The sequence below is a fragment of the Bos taurus genome, chromosome 29 (genome assembly GCF_002263795.3).
Source record: "Bos taurus isolate L1 Dominette 01449 registration number 42190680 breed Hereford chromosome 29, ARS-UCD2.0, whole genome shotgun sequence".
NCBI classification, from domain to species: Eukaryota; Metazoa; Chordata; class Mammalia; order Artiodactyla; family Bovidae; genus Bos; species Bos taurus.
Window position 1 is genome coordinate 5,403,041 of NC_037356.1, and position 25,057 is coordinate 5,428,097.

The 25,057-nt window shown below is 42.2% G+C and overlaps 1 protein-coding gene across 1 annotated transcript; it reads right to left on the reverse strand.

Moving 5' to 3' along the window:
• Positions 1-15,284: 15,284 nt before the first annotated feature.
• Positions 15,285-23,806, reverse strand: LOC100139381 (upstream-binding factor 1-like protein 1). Its single transcript, XM_059883069.1, has 2 exons — positions 23,611-23,806; positions 15,285-16,423 (listed from the first exon to the last, which is right to left on the reverse strand). The coding sequence occupies exons 1-2, from the start codon at positions 23,804-23,806 to the stop codon at positions 15,285-15,287; spliced, it is 1,335 nt and encodes a 444-aa protein (XP_059739052.1).
• Positions 23,807-25,057: the final 1,251 nt, after the last annotated feature.

Genomic DNA, 25,057 nt, shown 5'->3' on the forward strand with positions numbered 1-25,057 from the left:
AAGCATCCAGTATCGTGCATCAAACCTGGACTGGCATCTCGTTTCATACATGATATTATACATGTTTTAGTGCCATTCTCCCAAATCTTCCCACCCTTTCCCTCTGCAACAGAGTCCATAAAACTGTTCTATACATCAGTGTCTCTTATGCTGTCTCGTACACAGGGTTATTGTTACCATCTTTCTAAATTCCATATATATGTGTTAGTATACTGTATTGGTGTTTTTCTTTCTGGCTTACTTCACTCTGTATAATAGGCTCCAGTTTCATCCACCTCATTAGAACTGATTCAAATGTATTCTTTTTAATGGCTGAGTAATACTCCATTGTGTATACATACCATGGCTTTCTTATCCATTCATCTGCTGATGGACATCTAGGTTGCTTCCATGTCCTGGCTATTATAAACAGTGCTGCGATGAACATTGGGGTACACGTGTCTCTTTCCCTTCTGGTTTCCTCAGTGTGTATGCCCAGCAGTGGGATTGCTGGATCACAAGGCAGTTCTATTTCCAGTTTTTTAAGGAATCTCCACACTGTTCTCCATAGTGGCTGTACTAGTTTGCATTCCCACCAACAGTGTAAGAGGGTTCCCTTTTCTCCACACCCTCTCCAGCATTTATTATTTGTAGACTTTTGGATTGCAGCCATTCTGACTGGTGTGAAATGGTACCTCATAGTGGTTTTGATTTGCATTTCTCTGATAATGAGTGATGTTGAGCATCTTTCCATGTGTTTGTTAGCCATCTGTATGTCTTCTTTGGAGAAATGTCTATTTAGTTCTTTGGCCCATTTTTTGATTGGGTCATTTATTTTTCTGGAGTTGAGCTGTAGGAGTTGCTTGTATATTTTTGAGATTAGTTGTTTGTCAGTTGCTTCATTTGCTATTATTTTCTCCCATTCTGAAGGCTGTCTTTTCACCTTGCTAATAGTTTCCTTTGATGTGCAGAAGCTTTTAAGGTTAATTAGGTCCCATTTGTTTATTTTTGCTTTTATTTCCAATATTCTGGGAGGTGGGTCATAGAGGATCCTGCTGTGATGTATGTCAGAGAGTGTTTTGCCTATGTTCTCCTCTAAGAGTTTTATAGTTTCTGGTCTTACGTTTAGATCTTTAATCCATTTTGAGTTTCTTTTTGTGTATGATGTTAGAAAGTGTTCTAGGTTCATTCTTTTACAAGTGGTTGACCAGATTTCCCAGCACCACTTGTTAAAGAGATTGTCTTTAATCCATTGTATATTCTTGCCTCCTTTGTCAAAAATAAGATGTCCGTATGTGCGTGGATTTATCTCTGGGCTTTCTATTTTGTTCCATTGATCTATATTTCTGTCTTTGTGCCAGTACCATACTGTCTTGATGACTGTGGCTTTGTAGTAGTGCCTGAAGTCAGGTAGGTTGATTCCTCCAGTTCCATTCTTCTTTCTCAAGATAGCTTTGGCTATTCGAGGTTTTTGTATTTCCATACAAATTGTGAAATTATTTGTTCTAGCTCTGTGAAGAATACCATTGGTAGCTTGATAGGGATTGCATTGAATCTATAGATTGCTTTGGGTAGTATACTCATTTTCACTATATTGATACTTCCAATCCATGAGCATGGTATATTTCTCCATCTATTAGTGTCCTCTTTGATTTCTTTCACCAGTGTTTTATAGTTTTCTATGTATAGGTCTTTAGTTTCTCTAGGTAGATATATTCCTGAGTATTTTATTCTTTCCATTGCAATGGTGAATGGAATTGTTTCCTTAATTTCTCTTTCTGTTTTCTCATTATTAGTGTATAGGAATGCAAGGGATTTCTGTGTGTTGATTTTATATCCTGCAACTTTACTATAGTCATTGATTAGTTCTAGTAATTTTCTGGTGGAGTCTTTAGGGTTTTCTATGTAGAGGATCATGTCATCTGCAAACACTGAGAGTTTTACTTCTTCTTTTCTAATTTGGATTCCTTTTATTTCTTTTTCTGCTCTGATTGCTGTGGCCAAAACTTCCAACACTATGTTGAATAGTAATGGTAAAAGTGGGCACCCTTGTCTTGTTCCTGACTTTAGAGGAAATGCTTTCAATTTTTCACCATTGAGGATAATGTTTGCTGTGGGTTTGTCATATATAGCTTTTATTATGTTGATGTCTGTTCCTTCTATTCCTGCTTTCTTGAGAGTTTTTATCATAAATGGATGTTGAATTTTGTCAAAGGCTTTCTCTGCATCTATTGAGATAATCATATGGTTTTTATTTTTCAATTTGTTAATGTTGTGTATTACATTGATTGATTTGCGGATATTGAAGAATCCTTGCATCCCTGGGATAAAGCCTACTTGGTCATGGTGTATGATCTTTTAAATGTGTTGTTGGATTCTGATTGCTAGAATTTTGTTAAGGATTTTTGCATCTATGTTCATCAGTGATATTGGCCTGTAGTTTTCTTTTTTTGTGTGGGATCTTTGTCAGGTTTTGGTATTAGGGTGATGGTGGCCTCATAGAATGAGTTTGGAAGTTTACCTTCCTCTGCAATTTTCTGGAAGAGTTTGAATAGGATAGGTGTTAGCTCTTCTCTAAATTTTTGCTGGAATTCAGCTGTGAAACCGTCTGGATCTGGGCTTTTGTTTGCTGGAAGATTTTTGATTACAGTTTCTTCTGTGATTTGTTCGTTATTCAGCAGCGTGTTGTTCAGCCTCCATATGTTGGAATTTTTAATAGTTTTTCTCCTGTAATTGAGATCTAATCTTACTGCATAGTGGTCAGAAAAGATGCTTGGAATGCTTTCTATTGTTTTGAATTTACCAAGGCTAGATTTATGGCCCAGGATGTGATCTATCCTGGAGAAGGTTCCATGTGCGCTTGAGAAAAAGGTGAAATTCATTGTTTTGGGATGAAATGTCCTACAGATATCAATTAGGTCTAACTGGTCTATTGTATCCTTTAAAGTTTGTGTTTCCTTGTTAATTTTCTGTTTAGTTAATCTATCCATAGGTGTGAGTGGGGTATTAAAGTCTCCCACTATTATTGTGTTATTGTTAATTTCTCCTTTCATAGTTGTTAGCATTTGTCTTACATACTGTGGTGCTCCCATGTTGGGTGCATATATATTTATAATTGTTATATCTCCATCTTAGTTTGATCCTTTGATCATTATGTAGTGACCATCTTTGTCTCTTTTCACAGCCTTTGTTTTAAAGTCTATTTTATCTGATATGAGTATTGCTACTCCTGCTTTCTTTTGGTCCCTATTTGCATGGAAAATCTCTTTCCGGCCCGTCACTTTCAGTCTGTATGTGTCCCCTGTTTTGAGGTGGGTCTCTTTTGGACAACATATGTAGGGGTCTTGTTTTTGTATCCATTCAGCCAGTCTTTGTCTTTTGGTTGGGGCATTCAACCCATTTACGTTTAAGGTAATTACTGATAAGTATGATCCTGTTGCCATTTACTTTATTGTTTTGGGTTTGAATTTATACACCATTTTTGTGTTTCCTGTCTAGAGAATATCCTTTAGTATTTGTTGGAGAGCTGGTTTGGTGGTGCAGAATTCTCTCAACTTTTGCTTGTCTGTAAAGCTTTTGATTTCTCCTTCATACTTGAATGAGATCCTTGCTGGGTACAATAATCTGGGCTGTAGGTTATTTTCTTTCATCATTTTCAGTATGTCTTGCCATTCCCTCCTGGCTTGAAGAGTTTCTATTGAAAGATCAGCTGTTATCCTTATGGGACTTCCCTTGTGTGTTATTTGTTGTTTTTCCCTTGCTGCTTTTAATATTTGTTCTTTTCCGGGAGCCGGCGAGAGACATTCCGCTTGTGACAAAGGTCATGAGGAAGGAGGCTTGGCATACGCAAAGGCGGGATCGAGCCTCGGGAGTCCCCCCAGATATTCTCGAGCATCTTCCCCCCCAAACCAGAGTCTGCCTACTTTATTGCTTTGTGTTCTCACCTCTGACTTTACTGGGGGCTGTCCCCCACCACCATCTCACTCTCTCTGTCAAAGAGCTAACTTACAGCTCCAATTAATAAAGTTCCTGGGCAACTAAGAGTGTTTAAATCCAAACCCCTCAGATGGCTCTCTAACTCGCCTGACAAGTTTACCCGGACTCCTACAGCTATACATACGATTGTTTACAGTCTCCCAGCCTCGAAAGGCATGGGAAGCTTAAGATATTCAAATAGCTTAGAGCCTCTCAGAGAGTTAGAAATTGTCAGAGTAAAACTAGTAAAAGATTTCATCAATGAACCAATGCTTGTTGCCAAGTTTTCACATCCTCTGAATTGTATCCTTGAATGTGTATTAATTAATATAGTTGGTATGTAGAAAAAATAAGTAGTGGCCGTGGTGTTAGTAACTTTAGACCCTTAAGGTAATAAATTCTTTCCTTTGTAAACCCATTACACATCCGTCCTATAGGAATGCAATTTTATCTTTGGAAGATGGCGCCAAACCTTAAAATAATTACTCTTAGAGAAAATAAGTCTTATGGTTGATAAGTCTTTGTCAAGGGCCATAAAATGTTAATAGGCCTTCTGGCCAGAAGATGATGTAAATCACCTAAACCATTTGTATACAATAAATTTGCAGGAAAGAAACCCTGGTTTTTGATAAGGATCAAAAACTGCTGACTTTACATACCCTATTATCCTCTATGTGTAACTTAGAGTATAAAAGCCCCTGTTGAAAATAAAGCTACGGGCCTTGCTCACCAGAGCTTGGTCTCCCCATGTCATTCTTTTCACATTCTGGCTGAAGTCTCCATCTGGAGTGCGGATATCCTCTGCAACCATTTATTTGCCTGGGCTTCTAAGACCCACTCGAGAAGGTGTCTAAGGTGGGGCACCTTCCGCTATTTGAGAGGGCACCTGCGGCCTCCGTGGTCAGAGCTAACCTGGTGTCATGGGTTATATTGATTTTCCGCGTAAACCAAGCTACTCAGCCTCTTTTCTCCACTGAATTTTCCTACCGAGCTATCCTCATTCTATTACTCTTTATATCTCTAATTACCATTTGAATAGGTCGCTGACGCCGTCTCCCCTTCAAATACCCTGGATCAGCTGGGGCTGGACCTCGGCAGTTCTTTGTGTTTGATCTTTGTTAATTTGATTAATACGTGTCTTGGGGTGTTTCACCTTGGGTTTATCTTGTTTGGGACTCTATGGGTTTCTTGGACTTGGGTGACTATTTCCTTCCCCATTTTAGGGAAGTTTTCAACTATTATCTCCTCAAGTATTTTCTCATGGCCTTTCTTTTTGTCTTCTTCTTCTGGGACCCCTATGATTCGAATGTTGTAGTGTTTAATATTGTCCTGGAGGTCTCTGAGATTGTCCTCATTTCTTTTAATTTGTTTCTCTTTTATCCTCCCTGATTCATTTATTTCTGCCATTCTATCTTCTAATTGACTAATCCTATCTTCTGCCTCTGTTATTCTACTATTTGTTGCCTCCAGAGTGTTTTAATTTCATTTATTGCATTATTCATTATATATTGACTGTTTTTTATTTCTTCTAGGTCCTTGTTGAAACTTTCTTGCATCTTCTCAATCCTTGTCTCCAGGCTATTTATCTGTGATTCCATTTTGATTTCAAGATTTTGGATCAATTTCACTATCATTATTCAGAATTCTTTATCAGGTAGATTCCCTATCTCTTCCTCTTTTGTTTGGTTTGGTGGGCATTTATCCTGTTCCTTTATCTGCTGGGTATTCCTCTGTCTCTTCATCTTGTTTAAATTGCTGAGTTTGGGGTGTCCTTTCTGTATTCTGGCAGTTTGTGGAGTTCTCTTTATTGTGGCGTTTCCTCATTGTGTGTGGGTTTGTACAGGTGGCTTGTCAAGGTTTCCTGGTTAGGGAAGCTTGTGTTGGTGTTCTGGTGTGTGGAGCTGGATTTCTTCTCTCTGGAGTGCAATGAAGTGTCCAGTAATGAGTTATGAGATGTCTATGGTTTTGGGGTGACTTTCGGCAGCCTGTATATTGAAGCTTAGGGCTGTGTTCCTTTGTTGCTGGAGAATTTGCTTGGTATGTCTTGCCCTGGGACTTGTTGGCCCTTGTGTGGTGCTTGGTTTCAGTTTCGGGATGGAGGCATTTGATGAGCTCCTGTCAATTAATATTCCTTGGAGTCAGGAGTTCCCTGGAGTCAGGGTTTGGATTTAAGCCTCCTGCTTCCAGTTATTGGTCTTATTTTTACAGTAGTTTCAAAACTTCTCCTCTATACAGCACCATTGATAAAACATCTACATTAAAGATGAAAAGTTTCTCTACCGTGAGGGTCACCCAGAGAGGTTCACAGCGTTACATGGAGAAGAGAAGAGGGAGGAGGGAGTTAGAGGTGACCAGAATGAGATGAGGTGGAATCAATAGTGGAGAGAGTGGGCTAGCCAATAATCACTTCCTTATGTGCACTCCACAACTGGACCGCTCAGAGATGTTCACGGAGTTATACAGAGAAGAGAAGATGGAGGAAGGAGACAGAGGTGGCCAGAAGGATAAAAGTGGGGAATGAAAAGGAGGGAGACAGATCCAGCCAGTAATCAGTTCCCTAAGTGTTCTCCACCGTCTGGAACACACAGAAATTCACAGAGTTGGGTAGAGTAGAGAGGGGTTAGGGAGGAGACACAGGCAACCTGGTGGAGAAAAAGGAGAGTCCAAAGGGAGAGAGAGCAGTTAAGCCAGTAATCTCATTCCCTAGTGAAAAATGGGTACTGAAGATTGGGTTCTTAAAGGTACAAAATTGGTAACAAATACATAAAAGCAAAAATTAAAAATCTAGAGTAGAGTTTGGAATTTCAAAAACACAATGTTAAAAAAAAAAAAGAAGAAGAAGAAAAAGAAATAGAGAGAGAGAAAAAAAAAAACAGAAACAAACAATGTCACAAAAAATATAAAGAAAATACAGGCATAAAATTGATATCAAATACCAAAAAGCAAAAATTAAAAATCTAGAGTAGAGTTTGGAATTTCAGATATACAATGTTATATAAAAGAAGAAGAGAAAGAAACAGAGAAAAAAAAGTCACAGAAATTATAAAAAAAAAAAAAAAAAACTATAGGTACAAAATTGATAACAAATACCAAAAAGCTAATATTAAAAGCCTAGAGTAGAGTTTGGAATTTCAAAAATACAATGTTAAAGAAAAAAGAAAAAAGAAAAAAAACAAGGTCAAAAAATTATTAAAAAAATATATATGTGAAGTTTGCTGAAGAAAAAAAAATAGGGTCTTTTTTTTTGCAAAGTAATCGGTTATAAAAGTGAAAATTAAAGGCATAACAGAGGACTTAAATTTTTTTAAAAAAATTAAAAAAGAAAGAAAGAAAGAATGAATGATCATAAAAATAGTAAAAATATATTGAGGACTTTCTCTGGTTTTGTTGTGAGTATTGTGGGTTCAGCTCATTTTTGGCTAGTTCCTTGGTCCGACGTTTATTTCTCAAGATCTATAGGCCCCTTCCTATGTAGTCGGTAGTAACCACAGGGTTTTAATCTATTGCCTGTAGCTTCCAAGGCGATTCCCTCTGTTATAGCTTCTTCTGTTTGCTGGACTCTTCAGGGTCTGGTTTCCGCCCTGACACAAAGGGGACGGTGGAGGACACTTTTTTTTTTTTTTTCTTTTTCTTTCTAGGCTCACTTGTTCAGTCGCACTGTGGGAAGGGAGGGAGGGATGTTGCAAACAAGTAACACAGGCATGTGCTTGCAGTGCCTCAGCCACACTGGGTCTGCCCCCGCTCATGGCGCGTGTAGCCTCCCTGCCCACACTGCTCAGGCTCTAGGTTGCTCTGCTGGGAACCATCCGAGGCCAGCCCTGGGCTGCATGCACCTCCAAGGTCCAAGCCGCTCAGGTTCAGGCACTCGGGTAGTCTGTGGAGGCGCAGACTCGGTTGGGCCTGCGTTTTGTGCCCTTCCCAGGTCCGAGCAGCTCAGGTGATGAGGTGTTTAGTGAGCACGATTGCTGCGACTTATCGCCTCCCCACTGCTCGGTTATCTAGGTGTACAACTGGCACACCTTCTCAGGGAGATGTTGACCATCCAGACCCCCAAGAAGTTTTAGTTAGCAAAGAAGCCTGCTTACAGTTTTATAGATAATGTCTCTCTGGGGCTGCGCTTGCCCCCTTCTGGTTCTGGCTGCCTGTCACCAGAGGGGGAAGGTCTGCAGCTGGCTATCTCTGTTTAGTCCTTTATTCCGTGCATGGGCCTGGCGATGTCTTAGGTTATGGCTGACTTTTTGCGTGGTAGATGTCCCACAGTCTGGTTTGCTAGCCCAGATTATTTCGCTCAGATAGCGCTCAGAGTATTCAGGCCAGGTCCTTACTCTAAGCGATGCAGCCTGCGCCGCACCTCCCTGCCCAGCTCCCGCTTGCTAATGGCGTGTGCAGGCGTCTGCGCTGCTTCTCCGCTGGCGGAGTTACCGTAGGGCTCACAATCTGTGAGTTTAAATTGTTTATTTATTTTTTCTCCCTGTTATGTTGCCCTCTGTGCTTCCAAAGCTCGGCACAGATTTGGCAGTGAGAAGGTTTCCTGACGTTTGGAAACTTCTCTCTTTTTAAGACTCCCTTCCCAGGATGGAACTCCATCCCTCCCTCTTTTGTCTCTTTTTTTGTCTTTTATATTTTTTCCTACCTCCTTTCGAAGAGTTGGGTTGCTTTTCTGGGTGCCTGATGTCCTCTGCTGGCATTCAGAAGTTGTTTTGTGGAATTTACTTGGCTTTTAAATGCTGTTTTAATGAATTTGTGGGGGAGAAAGTGTTCTCCCCGTCCTACTCCTCCACCAACTTGGCTCCTCCCCTCTAAAATAATGTAATACTTCTATTAACATAAAAGTTGAATGCCATACACTATGGTATATAATTCAGTGGGTTTTAGTAATATACAAAAATTTGTGAAAAAATAATTTCAGAATATATCCATCATTCCAGAAAGAAATTGGTACCCATTAATATGCCCCATTTCCCCTCCTTATCTCATGTCACCCCTGTAATCCAGTTTTATTGTTCATAAATTTTTATTTTATATAGTTTCAGTTAAATGAGTTCACACAATTTGTGACTTTTTATATTTGGTTACTTTCACTTAATGCTTTCAGGGTTCATCTACATTGCAAGCAGTGTGCTTTGCTTGCATAAATGACCCAGAACAAAACTACCATATGACTCAGCAATACCACTACTGCATGAACCTCAGTGAACACTGCAGCGCTATTTACAGTAGCCAGGAAATGGAAGCAATGCAGAGTACATTGTGAGAAACGCTGGACTGGAAGAAGCACAAGCTGGAATCAAGATTGCCAGGACAAATATCAATAACGTCAGATATGCAGATGACACCACCCTTATGGCAGAAAGTGAAGAGGAACTAAAAAGCCTCTTGATGAAAGTGGAGAGTGAAAAAGTTGGCTTAAAGCTCAACATTCAGAAAACGAAGATCATGGCATCCGGTCCCATCACTTCATGGGAAATAGATGAGGAAACATTGGAAACAGTGTCAGACTTTATTTTTTTGGGCTCCAAAATCACTGCAGATGGTGACTGCAGGCATGAAATTACAAGACACTTACTCATTGGAAGGAAAGTTATGACCAACCTGGGCAACATATTCAAAAGCAGAGACATCACTTTGCCAACAAAGGTCCGTCTAGTCAAGGCTATGGTTTTTCCAGTGGTATGTATGGATGTGAGAGTTGGACTGTGAAGAAGGCTGAGCATTGAAGAACTGATGCTTTTGAACCGTGGTTTTGGAGAAGACTCTTGAGAGTCCCTTGGACTGCAAGGAGATCCAACCAGTCCATTCTGAAGGAGATCAGTCCTGGGATTTCTTTGGAAGGAATGATGCTAAAGCTGAAACTCCAGTACTTTGGCCACCTCATGCGAAGAGTTGACTCATTGGAAAGGACTCTGATGCTGGGAGGGGTTGAAGGCAGGAGGAGAAGGGGACGACAGAGGATTAGATGGCTGGATGGCATCACGGACTCAATGGATGTGAGTCTGAGTGAACTCCGGGAGTTGGTGATGGACAGGGAGGCCTGGCCTGCTGCGATTCATGGGGTCCCAAAGAGTCGGACATGACTGAGCAACTGAACTGAACTAAACTGAAAGCAACTGAGGTATCAATGGATGAATGGATAAAGAAGAAATACATGTATACGATGGACTATTATTCAGCCATAAAAAATAGAACTGAATCATTTGAACTGAGGTGGATAAACCTAGAGCCAGGCTTTCCTGGTGGCTCTGATTACCATATGTAAAGTAGATGGCTGGTGAGCAGTTGCTTTATAGCACAGGGAGCTCAGTCTGGTGCTCTGTGAAGACCTAGAGGGTTGAAATGAGGAAAAAATGGGAGGAAGGTTCAAGAGGGAGGTGAAACAATTATACTTATTGCCAGGAGAAATATCAATAACCTCAGATATGCAAATGACAGCACCCTTATGGCAGAAAGTGAAGAGGAACTAAGGAGCCTCTTGATGAATGTGAAAGAGGAGAATGAAAAAGCTGGCTTAAAACTCTACATTCCAAAAACAAAGATCACAGCATCTGGTCCCATCTCTTCATGGAAAATAGATGGGGAGAAAATGAAATCAGTGACAGACTATTTTTTGGGGCTCCAAAATCACTGAAGACAGTGACAGCAGACATGAAATTAAAAGATGCTTGCTCCTTTGAAGCCAAACTTTGACAAACTTGCTGCTGCTGCTGTTGCTAAGTCGCTTCAGTTGTGCAACTCTGTGCAACCCCATAGACAGCAGCCCAACCAGGCTTCCCTGTCCCTGGGATTCTCCAGGCAAGAACACTGGAGTGGGTTGCCATTTCCTTCTCCAATGCATGAAAGCGAAGAGTGAAAGTGAAGTTGCTCAGTCATGCCCGACTCTTAGCGACCCCATGGGACTGTAGCCCACCAGGCTCCTCCATCCATGGGATTTTCCAGGCAAGAGTACTGGAGTGGGGTGCCATTGCCTTCTCCATGACAAACTTAGACAGCATATTAAAATACAGAGACCTCACTTTGCTGACAAAGGTTCATAGAGTCAAAGCTATGGTTTTTCCTGTAGTGATGTATGGATGTGAGAGTTGGACTGTAAAGAAGGTTGAGGGCTAAAGAATTGATGATTTTGAACTGTGGTGCTGGGAAAGCCTCTTGAGAGTCCCTTGGACTGCAAGGAGATCAAACAAATCAATCCTAAAAGAAATCAACTCTGAATATTCATTGGAAGGACTGATGGTGAAGCTGAAGCTCTAATACTTAGGCCACCTGATGGGAAGAGCTGACTCATTGGAAAAGACTCTGATGCTGGAAAAGATTGAGGGCAGGAGAAGAAAAGGGTGACAGTTGGTGAGATGGTTGGATGGCATCATTGACTCAATGGACATGAGTTTGAGCAAACTCTAGGAGACAGTGAAGGACAGGAAAGTCTGATGTGCTGCAGTCCATGGGGTTGCAAAGAGTCGTACATGAAAATGAGCAACTAAACAACAGCAACAGGATTTTGATAGGAAACACAGTACAGTGCAGGTATAGCATGTGCTGGTCCTGCTATGGCTGCAGTGGCCTCAGAACCCTCTGATCCCATGTCCTAATCCATGCCTTGAATCAGGAGTGCAGGGAGTGGGCGTGGAGAATGGAATTACAGGACCAGAGGTTCAGCAGCCTTGCACAGCACAACATACCCAGAAATTAGTGAGTATAGAACCAGACTGTGGGGGGAAGACTACAAGCAGGTTTAGCAAAGGAGCCAGAGCCTTGGGTGTGGTGGGTGTGGCAGGGACGGCAGTGATTGCAATCAGTCTTCCCAGTGTGCCTGGTCCCAACAAACACACACACACACAGAGCTCACCGATGGGTATGATTCTAGATTCCTCTGCTGGTTGCAGCTGAAGCATGGAACCATGTGGTAGGTGAACCTGCAGGGTCTTCAATTCTGAGGCCAAAAGTGTCACAGAAAATTTTGTGACTTATTCTGTGGGCCTGGACTTTCCAGGATTGCCATCTGCACTTTTCTGCTCTCTAAGGATCCCACAGCCGAAACCTGAGATCAGACTCAACATCTGTGTTTACTGAAAAGCTGTTAGGAGGGAGACTGACTGACGTGTTCTTGGCTGTCAGGAGCAATTACATATAGTATGTAAATTATCAATCAAAAAGGTGTTAATCTGTATTGTTTTATCATTATTATTTAGGTCTTATAGACTAAAGTTAACTACTCTTTTCTAGATATATATAGTGAGAATATTAATATTTCAGATTGTTTTTCCTTGGCATAAACATTTAACCCCCCAAGTGGATTTGAATTAATCTGTGATAAAATTGATATTTGGTTGTTTACAAGAGTTTATATCTGGATCCAATGTGGTAGTTGTTGCTTAAAGAAAGGAATAACAGGAATAAATATATACATCACTGGATATCACTGTGTTTACTTGTTTGTTACATTTTAAAAAACAAAATTACTTTATTTCTTTTAGCTTTCTGATATTTTCTCTGGGAAAATATGTAGGAACATGTTTAAGTCAATCTATGGAAAGACATTGAGTGACTCAAGGTTCAGTGTCATGTAGGTCCCAAGCAGGTGAAGACCAAGTTCAACAGGAAGGTAGGCACCATTCCTGGTCCCCCAACCAGGTACCCGAGGGACCCTGGCTCCGACAATTCCTGCTCTAGTCTCAGTGGTAATGAGGTATGTCACATCTCCTGGAGTAAACCATGGAGAGGTCCACTTCTCTGAAGCTCCCTGGACATAACAGATTAGCAAGTAGGATGAGCCAGGGGACCGGGGACCCAGATCTTTCAGCTGCAGTGTCTCAGACACCTGCTTCCAGGGGTGGGTGGTAGGAGAGACCTCCCTTTTCCCAAGGACTGGATCTCAAGAGGGTCTGAGGAAAAGCCTTCTGCTCCATTAGCTCTGGAAAATCCCCAGGAGTAGCCAAGGCCCAGGGACCAAGAGGAAGTTTAGGGATTAAAAACTGTGGTTCTCCAGGAGCTCACAAAATTCCCCAGGGTGGATAAAACCCTGTGGTACCAAGGAATCCTGGCAGCTTCTGAAGGGACTGGACCCAGGAGGGAGGTGATATCCTGTCTGCCCAAGGCCAATCTGCCCACAATCTTCCCACTGGTGCTCTGTGAAGACCCACAGTGGGTTCTGGGCCCTAATAACTCAGCCCTGGACTCAGGGGGTGGCTGTCCAATGGGACCTTCCTTCAGGGCAGGAAGGGACTCTGAAGACCTTTGAGTGGGCAACACTGGGTTCTGTGTTCTTGTCCCTGCCTCCATAGGCACTGAAACTCTGACAGCCCAACATGGTTTTGTCCAGAGAGGGAGCTTTTCCCTGAGGCCCCAGATGCTTGTGTACCTGGCCCATCTGGGAAAGTGGGGGTAAGGCTCTGCTCAGCCCAGAGTCCCCCTTGGATGATGTGCAGGAGGGGTCGGGGGAGGGGGGCTGCAGGGGTCCCAGAGCTGCTCTTTACACTCAGAGTCTGCGCACCTCACCTCCAGGGCCTGCACCCCCAGGGAAACTGGTGGGCTCCACTTCTGGAGAGAGGGGACAGAATAACTAGGAAGGGCTCCAGGACTGAGAGTTCAAGAACCTCTGCATTTGGTCTTCATTGCTGAGCGTGGGCTTCCTCTAGTTGGTGCAAGTGGGGCTGCTCTTCACTGCAGTGTGCTGGCTTCCCATTGCGGTGGCTTCTCTTGTTGCAGACCGTAGGCTCCAGCTCACATCTCAGTAAAATATATATTTAGATTTGGCAGGAGGAAAGAAATCCACTTATGATTTTTTGTGTGTGAATGAACTGTGAGACATTTTAGAAACACTAATTCTAATCTTAAATTGGATCTTCTGTGACTGGAGTTTCATTCCCAGTTCATGAAAGTATGGATGAAGGGACTCTTCTGTACTTATACATGTGTACATTCTCCCCCAAACTCCCCTCACATCCAGGCTGTCACAACATTGAGCTGAGTTCCACGTGCTGTACAGTAGTTCCCTGCCTGTATATTTATAAAGAATAAAATATTTCACTAAGACATGAAGGAGTATGATGAATTCTCAAAACCCAACCCTTTTCACATGTAAGAACACAACTTACTAATTGTGATACTAATTGTCCATGAGAACCAAAAGTGAAAACATCAAATAATGTTTAGAAATGTTTAATGAGATGGCGCTGGCTTTAAACATGTTTTCAAATATAACAATAAACCAAAATGATAAAAGTAGTGTCATACCACTACATAAATTTCCGGTTTAGCAACCTGTGGACTAAAATACTTTTACATAACACCTAAGTAATACAATCTAATAACATAATACAAATAAATCAAGGGCTTCCCTGATAGCTCAGTTGGTAAAGAATGCAACTGCAAAACAGGAGACCCTAGTTTGATTCATGGGTCAGGAAGATCCACTGGAGAAGGGATAGGCTACCCACTCCTGTATTTTTGGGCTTCCCTTGCAGCTCAGCTGGTAAAGAGTCTGCCTGCAATTTCAAGTTCAGTCCCTGGGATGGGAAGATGCCCTGGAGAAGGGAACAGATACTCACTCCAGTATTCTAGCCTGGAGAATTCCATGGACTGTATAGTCCATGGGGTCGCAAAGAGTCGGGCATGAGTGAGTGACTTGCAGTTTACTTCACACGGTAAACACATGATGGCCTGTGGTGGAAACCAGAAGGAATTTAGATGTGGCCTGGGAAATTAGTATAATTGAGTCAAAGGATGCTGTCTTTAAGGAAAAGCTAACTCAAATGGAGCAGTTTAAAATTTCTAATTTTTGAAATCAGTAATAAAATCTCACTGATAGCTAAAAGGATGAATATACATATAGAAATGCTGCTGCCCATGTACCCAGCCCACTTCCAAGGTAAGGAAGGGCCAGCTCCTCACTTCAGAGAGAAGGGGCCTAGGCAATGTTTTTAAAGGCAGCTCACCTACATCCAGTCAATCAGATCTTCCCTCCCCAGATCACTGCCTGAGTCCTGAGGAACAAGGTCACAGAGAAGGGGCTTACAGACCCCTGGAGCCCCTCACATGTCTAGCAGGCAGAGGGTGAAGAGAGCAAACCTTTCCAGTTCAGGGATCTCAGTCTAGTCCAGGGTGCCCTGCAGCCCAGTCAGCTCAGGGTTTATTCCACAAGGCTTCACATTGCATTGATTTTCTCTCGGGGGGAACCTGGGGTAGATGGAGAGGCCAGAGATTACAGTTCAAGATGCCTTCTTTCCAACAGGTCCCACTTTGTATGAAGAGGGAGGGAAAGAAGGAAGGCAATGAAGAGGCATAGAGAGAAGAGCCCATGGACTTTTGCTGAAAGTTCTGTCTCTTCAGGATGTGAACTAAACCCAGCTGGGATCCGAGTCAGAGGAGTCCCTTGAGGACGATGAGCTGGAGCTGTGCTCCTCGGGTTCAAAATCTCCATCTTCATCCTCACTGCTGGGGGCTGAGGAGTGGCTGCCTTCCTCCTCGTCCTCATTTTCCTCTGATCTCCCTGAGGCAGGAGAATGTTCTCCAGTCGTGTCTGATGATGCTATCTCTGCAGCCTGAAGCCCCGGGTCCTCTCTAAGTCTTCCTTGAAGATTCCTTGATGATGGGGACTTCAGACTCATCCTTCTACTCTTGGGGTTTGGGCCCCCTGTCACGCTCATGTTCTTACGCTTAACACAGGTCACCTCTCTGTAAGCAGCATATTCTTCAGGAGACAGAGTCCTGAGCCAGAGATAAAGGTCCACCTTGTACTGTGTCTGCAGTCCCTCCGCCTGCTTCTTATAAAGCTCCTTCTGGTCCTGGGGGACCCGCTGCCAGCATCTACTGATCTCCACCATGCGCTCCCTTGGGGGCACTACTTTCAGCTCCCTGCTCAACCAGAGATCCTGGTGGAACTTGTGATAGCCATTCATTAGGGGCTTTTTGGGCTCTCCTTGGAATTTACACTTCATGAGTAAATTGTTTTCTGGGGGAGACTTCACTGTGTGCACATTTTCCTGAAACTTCTTTGGCACTTTGCTTTGACTTCCTTTGGGGACATCAGTTTTCTTGGAGTTCTGGACTAGATCAGGGTGCTGTTTTCTAAATAGAGCCATTTTCTCCTGAAACTCCTGCTTTTCTTTCTGGAAATCTTGACTATATTTCAGCTTGAGCTGTTCTGGCAGCTTTCTGTATTCCTCAGATGGAGCCTTGGTCAGCTCCTGGTTGCTCATCATGGGGTGTTTTTGGAGGTACTGAGGTCTCATCTCTTTAAAAAAGTGGAGGTAAGCTGTCAAGGGGTTCTTGGGTAAATCAGGATGTTTCTTGTGTTTTCTGCTTTTGGAAGGATTGTGAACATTTTCCTTAGCTTCCAGGACTAATTCTGTCAAAGTATGAAGCTTTCTAACATTACGGGAAATCTCTAACCATTTGAGTTTGTACATTTCCCCAGAAAATTCTTTACAAGCTATTTTTCTCAGTCCATCACCGACTGAGTTATTTTGAACATGTGCTTGTCACTGGATAGATTTTTTTTTTTTTGTACATTCCAGTAATTGAACAATGTTTTCTCTGGACCAGTCATCTTGGCTTTTAGGCAGCACGTTTTCTAGGTTTTTGTGAAATGTATGGTCCCAGCAGATCAGACACCTCAACGGTATTTCCACCGTCTGCACTCTCAAGATTGAGCAGGTGAGTTCTTTCTGAAGTCCAGCAGTCTGTGGGATTCTATGTATCTGTGGAGAAAGAAACAGAAAGCCACTCTCCTTTGGGATACATGAGAGAAGCACACTCTGCTTAGATATGTCCCTTCTATCACTCCCTTTACCCTTAAGAATGTAAATGAAAACTGTCTCAGTCTGAATTGAGATTCATATTGAGCATTATGAAGCTTCTTTTGCAGTTAAAAATCCTCAGATCCCATCCCAATATGCCTTGCACTCAATATCACAAAAGGATGTTTAACACACAAATGAACAAAATAAAAGACTGGTTTCTCACTCAAGGGACAAAGAATAAGAGAAAATGAAGGGAGGGGAAAAAATAAAATTAAAAGGCCTGAAAAGCAAAGGGCTTTAAAACATCAATGAGATACCACAGCACATCAGTATAAGAATCATCAAAATCCCAAAGAGGGACATCACCAAATACTGAGAGAATGAGGAGAATCAGGAACTTTGATTCATTGCTGTTGCCTGTGTCAAATATATCTAAATATCTGTGTCTGGATTGGCATTTTCAGGAAACTACAGGTGGCAAACATCAGCCTTGGTGTTTGTAATCTGACTACAGTGGCAGAAAAGATGTTAACAACTTCAGGAAATTATGCACCTCCTTCATGTCCAAGAATATGTATCATAAATGAACGAAGGCTTGTTCCTAAGCTATGAAGGTCTAAAGTCCTGATCATCAAAAGGCTGACTCTTACCTCTGAAGTGGTTCAGCATGTGTAGGAATAAAGAGGCCAGGAAGGGAGCTCTGGGTTCATGGGCTGAGGCTTCTGCTTCTGTGCCAAGTCAGCCCTGTAACAAAGGACATTGGTTCCATTTCAAGACCAAAGGTTAATCACATGAGCATTGCAAAACAGCAGACTTCACCACAGGATATGTTCTCAGGATTCTCCTACTTTTGGTGATTTGCATATACAATATATTCTACTTGCATGAGAATATAAAAATGTTGCCATATTTTTTACTAAATAGAAATTATCTCAAATTTCAATTTTCCCGTTTTTCTCAGACATTATTCCAAGTTTTCACTCACTGAACTTAATTCCCTTCCTCAATTCCATCAATTCAAAGACCCTGGGCATTTTATAGAGAGCAAGACATTCAAGCTAAGGCTTTGAGGCTTCACTCACAAAGTAGTCATCAAGGATGCATTCTGTGTCTAAACAGAAGTGCTCACTGACCAGACATGTTTACTCTTGTCAGTCCAGCAAAGTGACACAGGTCCAACCTGGCTGCCCTGGTCCTGAAAGTCATTGCTCTTTGGTGGGTATCAGGAAGCACCTCCCTGTGAGGTCCTGCCTGCAGGGGGCTTGCTGTGATGGAACAGGCTGAGTCACTGCTACTCAGTATTATCAATATCACAGTCTCACTTGTCATGTGTGGGGAATATGTTTCTTTCGTAATTTTCTCACCTTCCAACTTACTAGGGTAGGTGCTTCCTCTGTGATATCCTAGAAAAATCCCTTCACTAAGTTTTATTTTGGTGAGGTTGGAGAGGATGGGGTGAGTGGGTGGAACAAAGCCAAGGATGTCAGCATGTTCTCAGGTATATCAGCTTCCCTCATAGCTCAGTTGGTAAAGAAACCATCTGCAATGCAGGAGAACCTGGTTCAAATCCTGGGGTCGGGAAGATCCACTGGACAAGGGATAGGTTACCCATTCCAGTATTCTTGGGCTTCCCTTGCGGCTCAGCTGGTAAAGAATCCACCTGCAATGCAGGAGACCTGGGTTCAATCCCTGGGTTGGGAAGGTACCCTGGAGAAAGGAAAGGCTACCCACTCCAGTATTGTGGCCTGGAGAATTCCATGGACTGTATAGTCCGTGAGGTCTCAAAGAGTCAGACACGAGTGAGCTACTTTCACTTTCGCAGGTATATTTGTTTTCAGTCAAATGAAAAGGAAACTTCTGAGACCAAGGATCAGAAGTCCTCAAAGTTCTTTTGAAATGAAATAGAAAATGGCCAAAAAGACAATATTGATAATACATATGCTAGTGTTCTGTACCTATGGATTCACACATGGATTTAATCTGTACATTCTAGGCTATTTATTTGTTTATTTATTCATTTATTTTACAATAGGAGCTTGTAGAGCTACTTTCCTAACTATATTTCATACATGGTGTGTACAGGTCAATCCCAGATTCCCACTCTAAACTTCCTTTCTCCTTTTCCCTTGTTCTGAATGGGAAAAAATCAGAAAACATTTACAGACAGTTCCAAAAATGTAAAACTTGAAAATGCCACATACTGGGGAAGGACTTATATTGCATTTAATTTACACTGTAAAATGTTAGTTGTAATAAGTTGACTAGAGATGGCAAAATGTACAGGAACATGCTTAGAATTTATCTGCAAATACTATGGCATTATGTACAAAGGATTCTTTATCCTGGAATTTGGGAATGGGGGAGGACCTGAAATCAATTCCCCATGGTCCCAAGGAACAATGGTGAATCCACTTCATGAAAAAGACAACAAATTTTTCAGAAATCAAAAATCATTAGTGTATACTTGCCTTTCCTTATTTTTTCCAAGCCCTATCAAAGAAAAACAAAAAAAGAAAAGATCACATTAATCATGATAGTTCTATCCTTTTTCATGTTCTTTACTACTCCTGTTTGTGTATTAGATATGGCTTTCTAATTCTTTTATAGAGAACACTCAGAAGCTATCTTCATAACCGAGCCTAAAGTAAAACATGATGTGCTTCCTCCAGGCACATTAAGGAAGGAAAGGGGGCAGGAAGGGTTTGCCTCAAGATGCATCAACATCTAAGTTTCCAATGTCTTCACTACCTAGTGCTATGTTCAAGGATAAATCTCACCATTTGTAGTAACAATTAAAGCAAAAGAGACAACTGAATAAAACGAATTATAGAGTGCTTTAAAATTGATACCAGCATGAAATGTCTTACCTAGATGACAGGAAGAACCTCAGCATCCTCAGGGTGTGGATAGCAGAGAGTGACAAGGGTTTAGGGGAATGTACACTGCAGATGGAGATTGCAGCCATGAAATTAAAAGATGCTTACTGATTGGAACGAAAGTTATGACCAACCTAGATAGCATATTAAAAAGCAGAGACATTACTCTGCCAACTAAGGTCCATCTAGTCAAGGCTATGGTTTTTGCAGTGGTCATGTATGGATGTGAGAGTTGGACTGTGAAGAAAGCTGCAGGTTGAAGAATTGATGCTTTGGAACTGTGGTGTTGGAGAAGACTCTTGACAGTCCCTTGGACTGCAAAGAGATCCAACCAGTCCATCCTAAAGATCACTCCTGTGTGTTCATTGGAAGGATTGATGCTAAAGCTGAAACTCCCGTACTTTGGGCACCTCATGCGAAGAGTTGACTCATTGGAAAAGACTCTGATGCTGGGAGAGATTGGGGGCAGGAGGAGAAGGGCCGACAGATGATGAGATTGCTGGATGGTATCACTGACTCGATGGACATGAGTTTGAGTGAACTCCGGGAGTTGGTGATGGACAGGAAGGCCTGGAGTGCTGCAATTCATGAAGTCCAAAAGATTCACACACAACTGAGCGACTGAACTGAACTGAACTAATAGTGAGATTTATGCCAAGAAAATTAACTTTCCCCTGGTCACAGAGTTTTGCTGATTTTGTTACCATATATCTGGATAGGTAATATTTCAGTGTCACAGCAGCTCGTCTAGAAGAGTGTTTCTCTCTCTGAGGACGGACCCTCCTTTCTCATCTGGAGCAGCTCCATGTCCAGCTTGTGGCATATCTCGGTCAGCTGTCTGTACAATTCTTTCAGACTTTCTCTGTACTGAGTCATTCTGAACACTCTCTTCGAGTTGTTCACAAATGTCCTTGGCTTCTCTCTCCAGAGCCTCCAGATGCAGTTGCTCCTCCTCCCGGAGCAACAGAAGCATCCTCTGATATTCAGCTTGTAATTGTCACCTTCCTTAAGACCACATATTTCTGAGGGGATAGAGGATTCAAAGCACGCTTATGTTCATATTTAAAAGAAAACCTCAAATATTATTTCCTTCATGTCATTAAGAAAGTTGTTGACAAACTTTTGGTCTCAGATATCTTCCTGTCCATTTTCTGTGAGTTCCTAGTTTCTTTCCGTGTTTGAATCAAGCTATCTAGGGGTCTCAAGATCTATCATTAAGAGGATTCTTCAGGGTTCTTACTTCATAAGTTATTTCCTCTCTAAATTGGATCTGAATTTTCTCTTCTTTTCTCTGGTTTTCTAAATATTCTTTAAAGTGATAAAACTTATTTTGTACAGTTTTTAAAAAATACATATAGTGCTCTAATTTCCCTCTAGGCACTAGTCTATTCCTCTCCTCTCCTTCACAGTGACACTTATGCAATGTGTCTTATACTCTGTGTCTGACAAGGTTTATTCAAATATGCAAAATTTGTCCTAGGAACACTTTTCATGCTGTGGTTTTCCCATATACTAGCATTTTTTGAACTAACCTGTGCCAATTGTGATTACTGATAGGTCTTTTGAAACCATGCCTTTTCGAGGGAAGAGATCAATATGCTTTAATGGGAATTTAAATGGACCTAAAAAGCTAGACTTGTATCCATATGGAGTGGGTAGGTGTTCCCTTCTCCCGGGGACCTTCCCAGTCCAGGGCTTGAACCCCAGTCTCCTGGACTACAGGTAGATTCTTTGCCATCTGAGCCACCATGTAAGCCTCCCGGGGCAACTCTTACCTCCTTGCTTATTTCTTTGGCTGTTCAGTGGGTTAATACACACAGAGGGTAACACAGCATCTAATTAACTGTTGGAATGAAGAGCTCTCTGCAGGGCTCTCCCTGCTGACTCAGACCATGACTTTGGGCATGGGTATTCTTCATGCTTCTACCAGTGGGTGTATAAGTCACAGTTTCTTGTCTTTGTGTGTCCTTCACTGTCAAAGGTGAGGTCCTCAGTTCTGTAAGATGTTTTGCACACTGCCAACAAGATTGAAACTGGTTCTCACCGCTCCATGCCTGGCAGGGAGGAGGAGTTATAATTGATATAATCAATTATAGGAGTGATACATAGAAGTGATATAGGTGTGATTATAGGAATGATATAGGAGGAGATATAATTGAGTTGTGACCAGACATTTAAAGTCCTTTTAGGAAAATGCTGCTGCTGCTGCTAAGTTGCTTCAGTTGTGTCCAACTCTGTGTGACCCCATAGACGGCAGCCCACCAGACTCCCCCGTCCCTGGGATTCTCCAAGCAAGAACACTGGAGTGGGTTGCCATTTCTTCTACAATGCATGAAAGTGAAAAGTGAAAGTGAAGTCGCTCAGTTATGCCTAACTCTTAGCGACCTCATGGACTGCAGCATACCAGGCTCCACCATCCATTGGATTTTCCAGGCAAGAGTACTGGAGTGGGTTGTCATTGCCTTCTCTGATGTTTGCTCTAGATTTTCTAAAAGGATTATGCCTTTATTCCCAACACTGGTTATGGAAAAGGATCTGATAACACAGAATATTCAATAAAATGCAGAAAGCTGAGTGGAAATACAATAAAAATTCCCAGAACTTTGCAATCATCTGTGCTTTCATCTTAATGGTAACCCTCCGGACATCTTGGCATGCTGATCATGATGCTTATGGATATGAATTTCCATCTTTGTCGTAATTACCATATCTGTTATTACATCTGTTTCATTTTCCTGAGAGTTAGCAAGAAAAACAATAAAGTTCTGTGGTTTGAAGAATAGATGCTTGCTTCTTGGACAGAAAGCTATGGCAAACCTGCTCAGCATAATAAAGAGCAGGGACACCACTTTGCCTACACCACTTTGTATAGTCAAGCTATGGTTTTTCCAGTAGCCATATACATGGCTATGTGAGAGTTGGACCCTAAGAAAAGCTGAGCACTGAAGAAATGACTCTTTCAAATGGTAGTACTGGGGAAGACTCTGGAGAGTCCCTTGGACAGCAAGGAGATCAAACCCATCAATCCTAAAGGAAATCAGTCCTGAATAGTCATTGGAAGGACTGATGCTGAAGCTGAAACTTCAGTATTTTGGTCATCTTATGAGAACAGCTAACTCATTGGAAAAGTCCCTGATGCTGGGAAATATTGAGGGCAGAAGGAAAAGAGGGCATCAGAGGATGAGATGGCTGGATGATATCACCAGTGGAATGGACAAGACATTGGGCAAACTCTGGGAGACAGTGAGGAACAAGAAAGCCAAAGAAATAAGCAAAGGGTTAAAAGATGCTCTTAACCGAAAAAGAAGGTGCAGGAATGGTAAGGTTTCGGATCATAGACAATGCAGTGCTTTTTAAAAAAAAATCAATATCTGGAGATTGCTGAGGTATAAGCTGAAAAGAGAGTATTAAATCAGGGAAGGCAGCAGTTGGTTTTCAACAAGAGTTTCTTTATTTTTGACAATTGCTTTAGAAGCATCTACCCAGGGAAAATTCCAACATGTGGGTCACAAACCCACATGCAGCTCCAAAAATTGAGGTGCATATTTGATTGTATAAATACATATCCCCAAAAGTTCCAACACCTCCCAAAGTCTACATTTCCCCTTGCAATCCAGCATCACTGCAAGATCGATCATCTTTCCTTTCCGTTCATGTTGAGCTGATGTCTGAAACCATGGATTGGTTTTCTGTTCCTGATGCATCTACTGCCGAGATTTTAGTTTACAGGTGACCAGAAGTAAACTTTGACAGATGCATCCAGCTAGAAGGAGTATAACCGTGGTTCAGAAAGGGCTCCTCAGGATCAAATGTCTTGTTGCCGCAGTGAGGACACAGGCTGGATTAAATCAGATGAACCTTGGATGTTCTAAATCCCACATAATCTCGATGAGTTTATCTTGAAGCTGGACGAGTTGGCCCAGGTGAAGGGCTCCATGAGGGCTGCCACTCTCCTGAGGGGCAGGATCAGACTCATCACTTAAGTTGCTCAGCCCATTGGTGTGACTCAGAAGCTTCTCCAGGATGGCCAGAAAGGACGTTCCCACACAGAATGAAGGTCCCAAGCTTGAACAGTGGCTCAGGGCAGAGGATGGACTCATGCTGGGACTCTGTGATCCCACACTCCTCTAAGTTCAGCTCCTGAAGGGTGGCTGCAACTTGTTCCAGAATAACGTGGATGATCTCAGGACCAAAGTCCATCATGGTGACCCCACTCAGATCCAGGCCTTTGAGGTGACACATGTTTGGGCTCTGAGACAGATGGGGCAAGTCTGACTCTGTAAGCTGCCAGTTAGTTACTGCTGGGTGGTCCAAGGGGGTCCTTGGGCATCTGGGGAGAAAGCAAGCAATTAGGTCTGAGTATTCAGGATGGCAGCTCAGCTAAACTAGTCAGATAGTTGATTTGCCCAAAGACAAGGTCCTACTAACCACCTCCTGAAGGTCAGTACCCAGAATGGCCTGTCTCATTTTGGACTGGCAGTACCTGTCTGCATCTCCTGCAAACTTGGAAGTCAACCCTGAATATTCATTGCAAGCACTGATACTGGAGCTCAAACTCCAGTACTTTGTCCACCTGATTGGAAGAGCCAACTCATCATAAAAGACCCTGATACCTGTACACCAATGGCTGATTCATGTCAATGTATGCCAAACACCACTATAATATTGTAGTTAGCCTCCCATTAAAATATAGAACAGTCTTTTGGACTCTGTGGGAGAGGGAGAGGGTGGGATGATTTGGGAGAATGGCATTGAAACATGTATAATATCATATATGAAATGAATCTCAAGTCCAGGTTCATTGCATGATACAGGATGCTTGGGGCTGGTGCACTGGGATGACCCAGACGGATGGTACATTGAAGGAGGTGGGAGAGGGGTTCAGTATGGGTAACATGTGTATACCTGTGGCGGATTCATATTGATGTATGGAAAACCAATACAATATTGTAAAGTAATTAGCCTCCAATTAAAATAAATAAATTTATTTAAAAAATAATAATAGGGAGGTGGTCCTACGATGGCAGAGGAATAGGACGGGGAGACCACTTCCTCCCTCACCAATTCATCAAAAGAACACTTAAACACTGAGTAAATTCCACAAAACAACTTCTGAATGTCAGCAGAGGATATCAGGCATGCAGAAAAGCAGCCCATTGTCTTCAAAAAGAGGTAGGAAAAATATTAAAAAAAAAAAAAAAGAGAGAGAGACACACACAAAAGAGGTAGGGATGGGGCTCCGTCTCAGGAAGGTAGTCTTAAAAAGAGAGAAGTTTCCAAACACCAGGAAACACTCTCACTGCCGAGTCTGTGGCGAGCCTTGGAAGTACAGAGGGCAACATAATAGGGAGAAAAAATAAGTAAATAATTAAAACCCACAGATTACAAGCCCAACGGTTACTCCCCCAGCAGAGAAGCAGCACAGACGTCTGCACCCAACACTAGCAAGCGGGGGCTGGGCAGGGAGGCGCGGGCTGCATTGCTTAGAGTAAG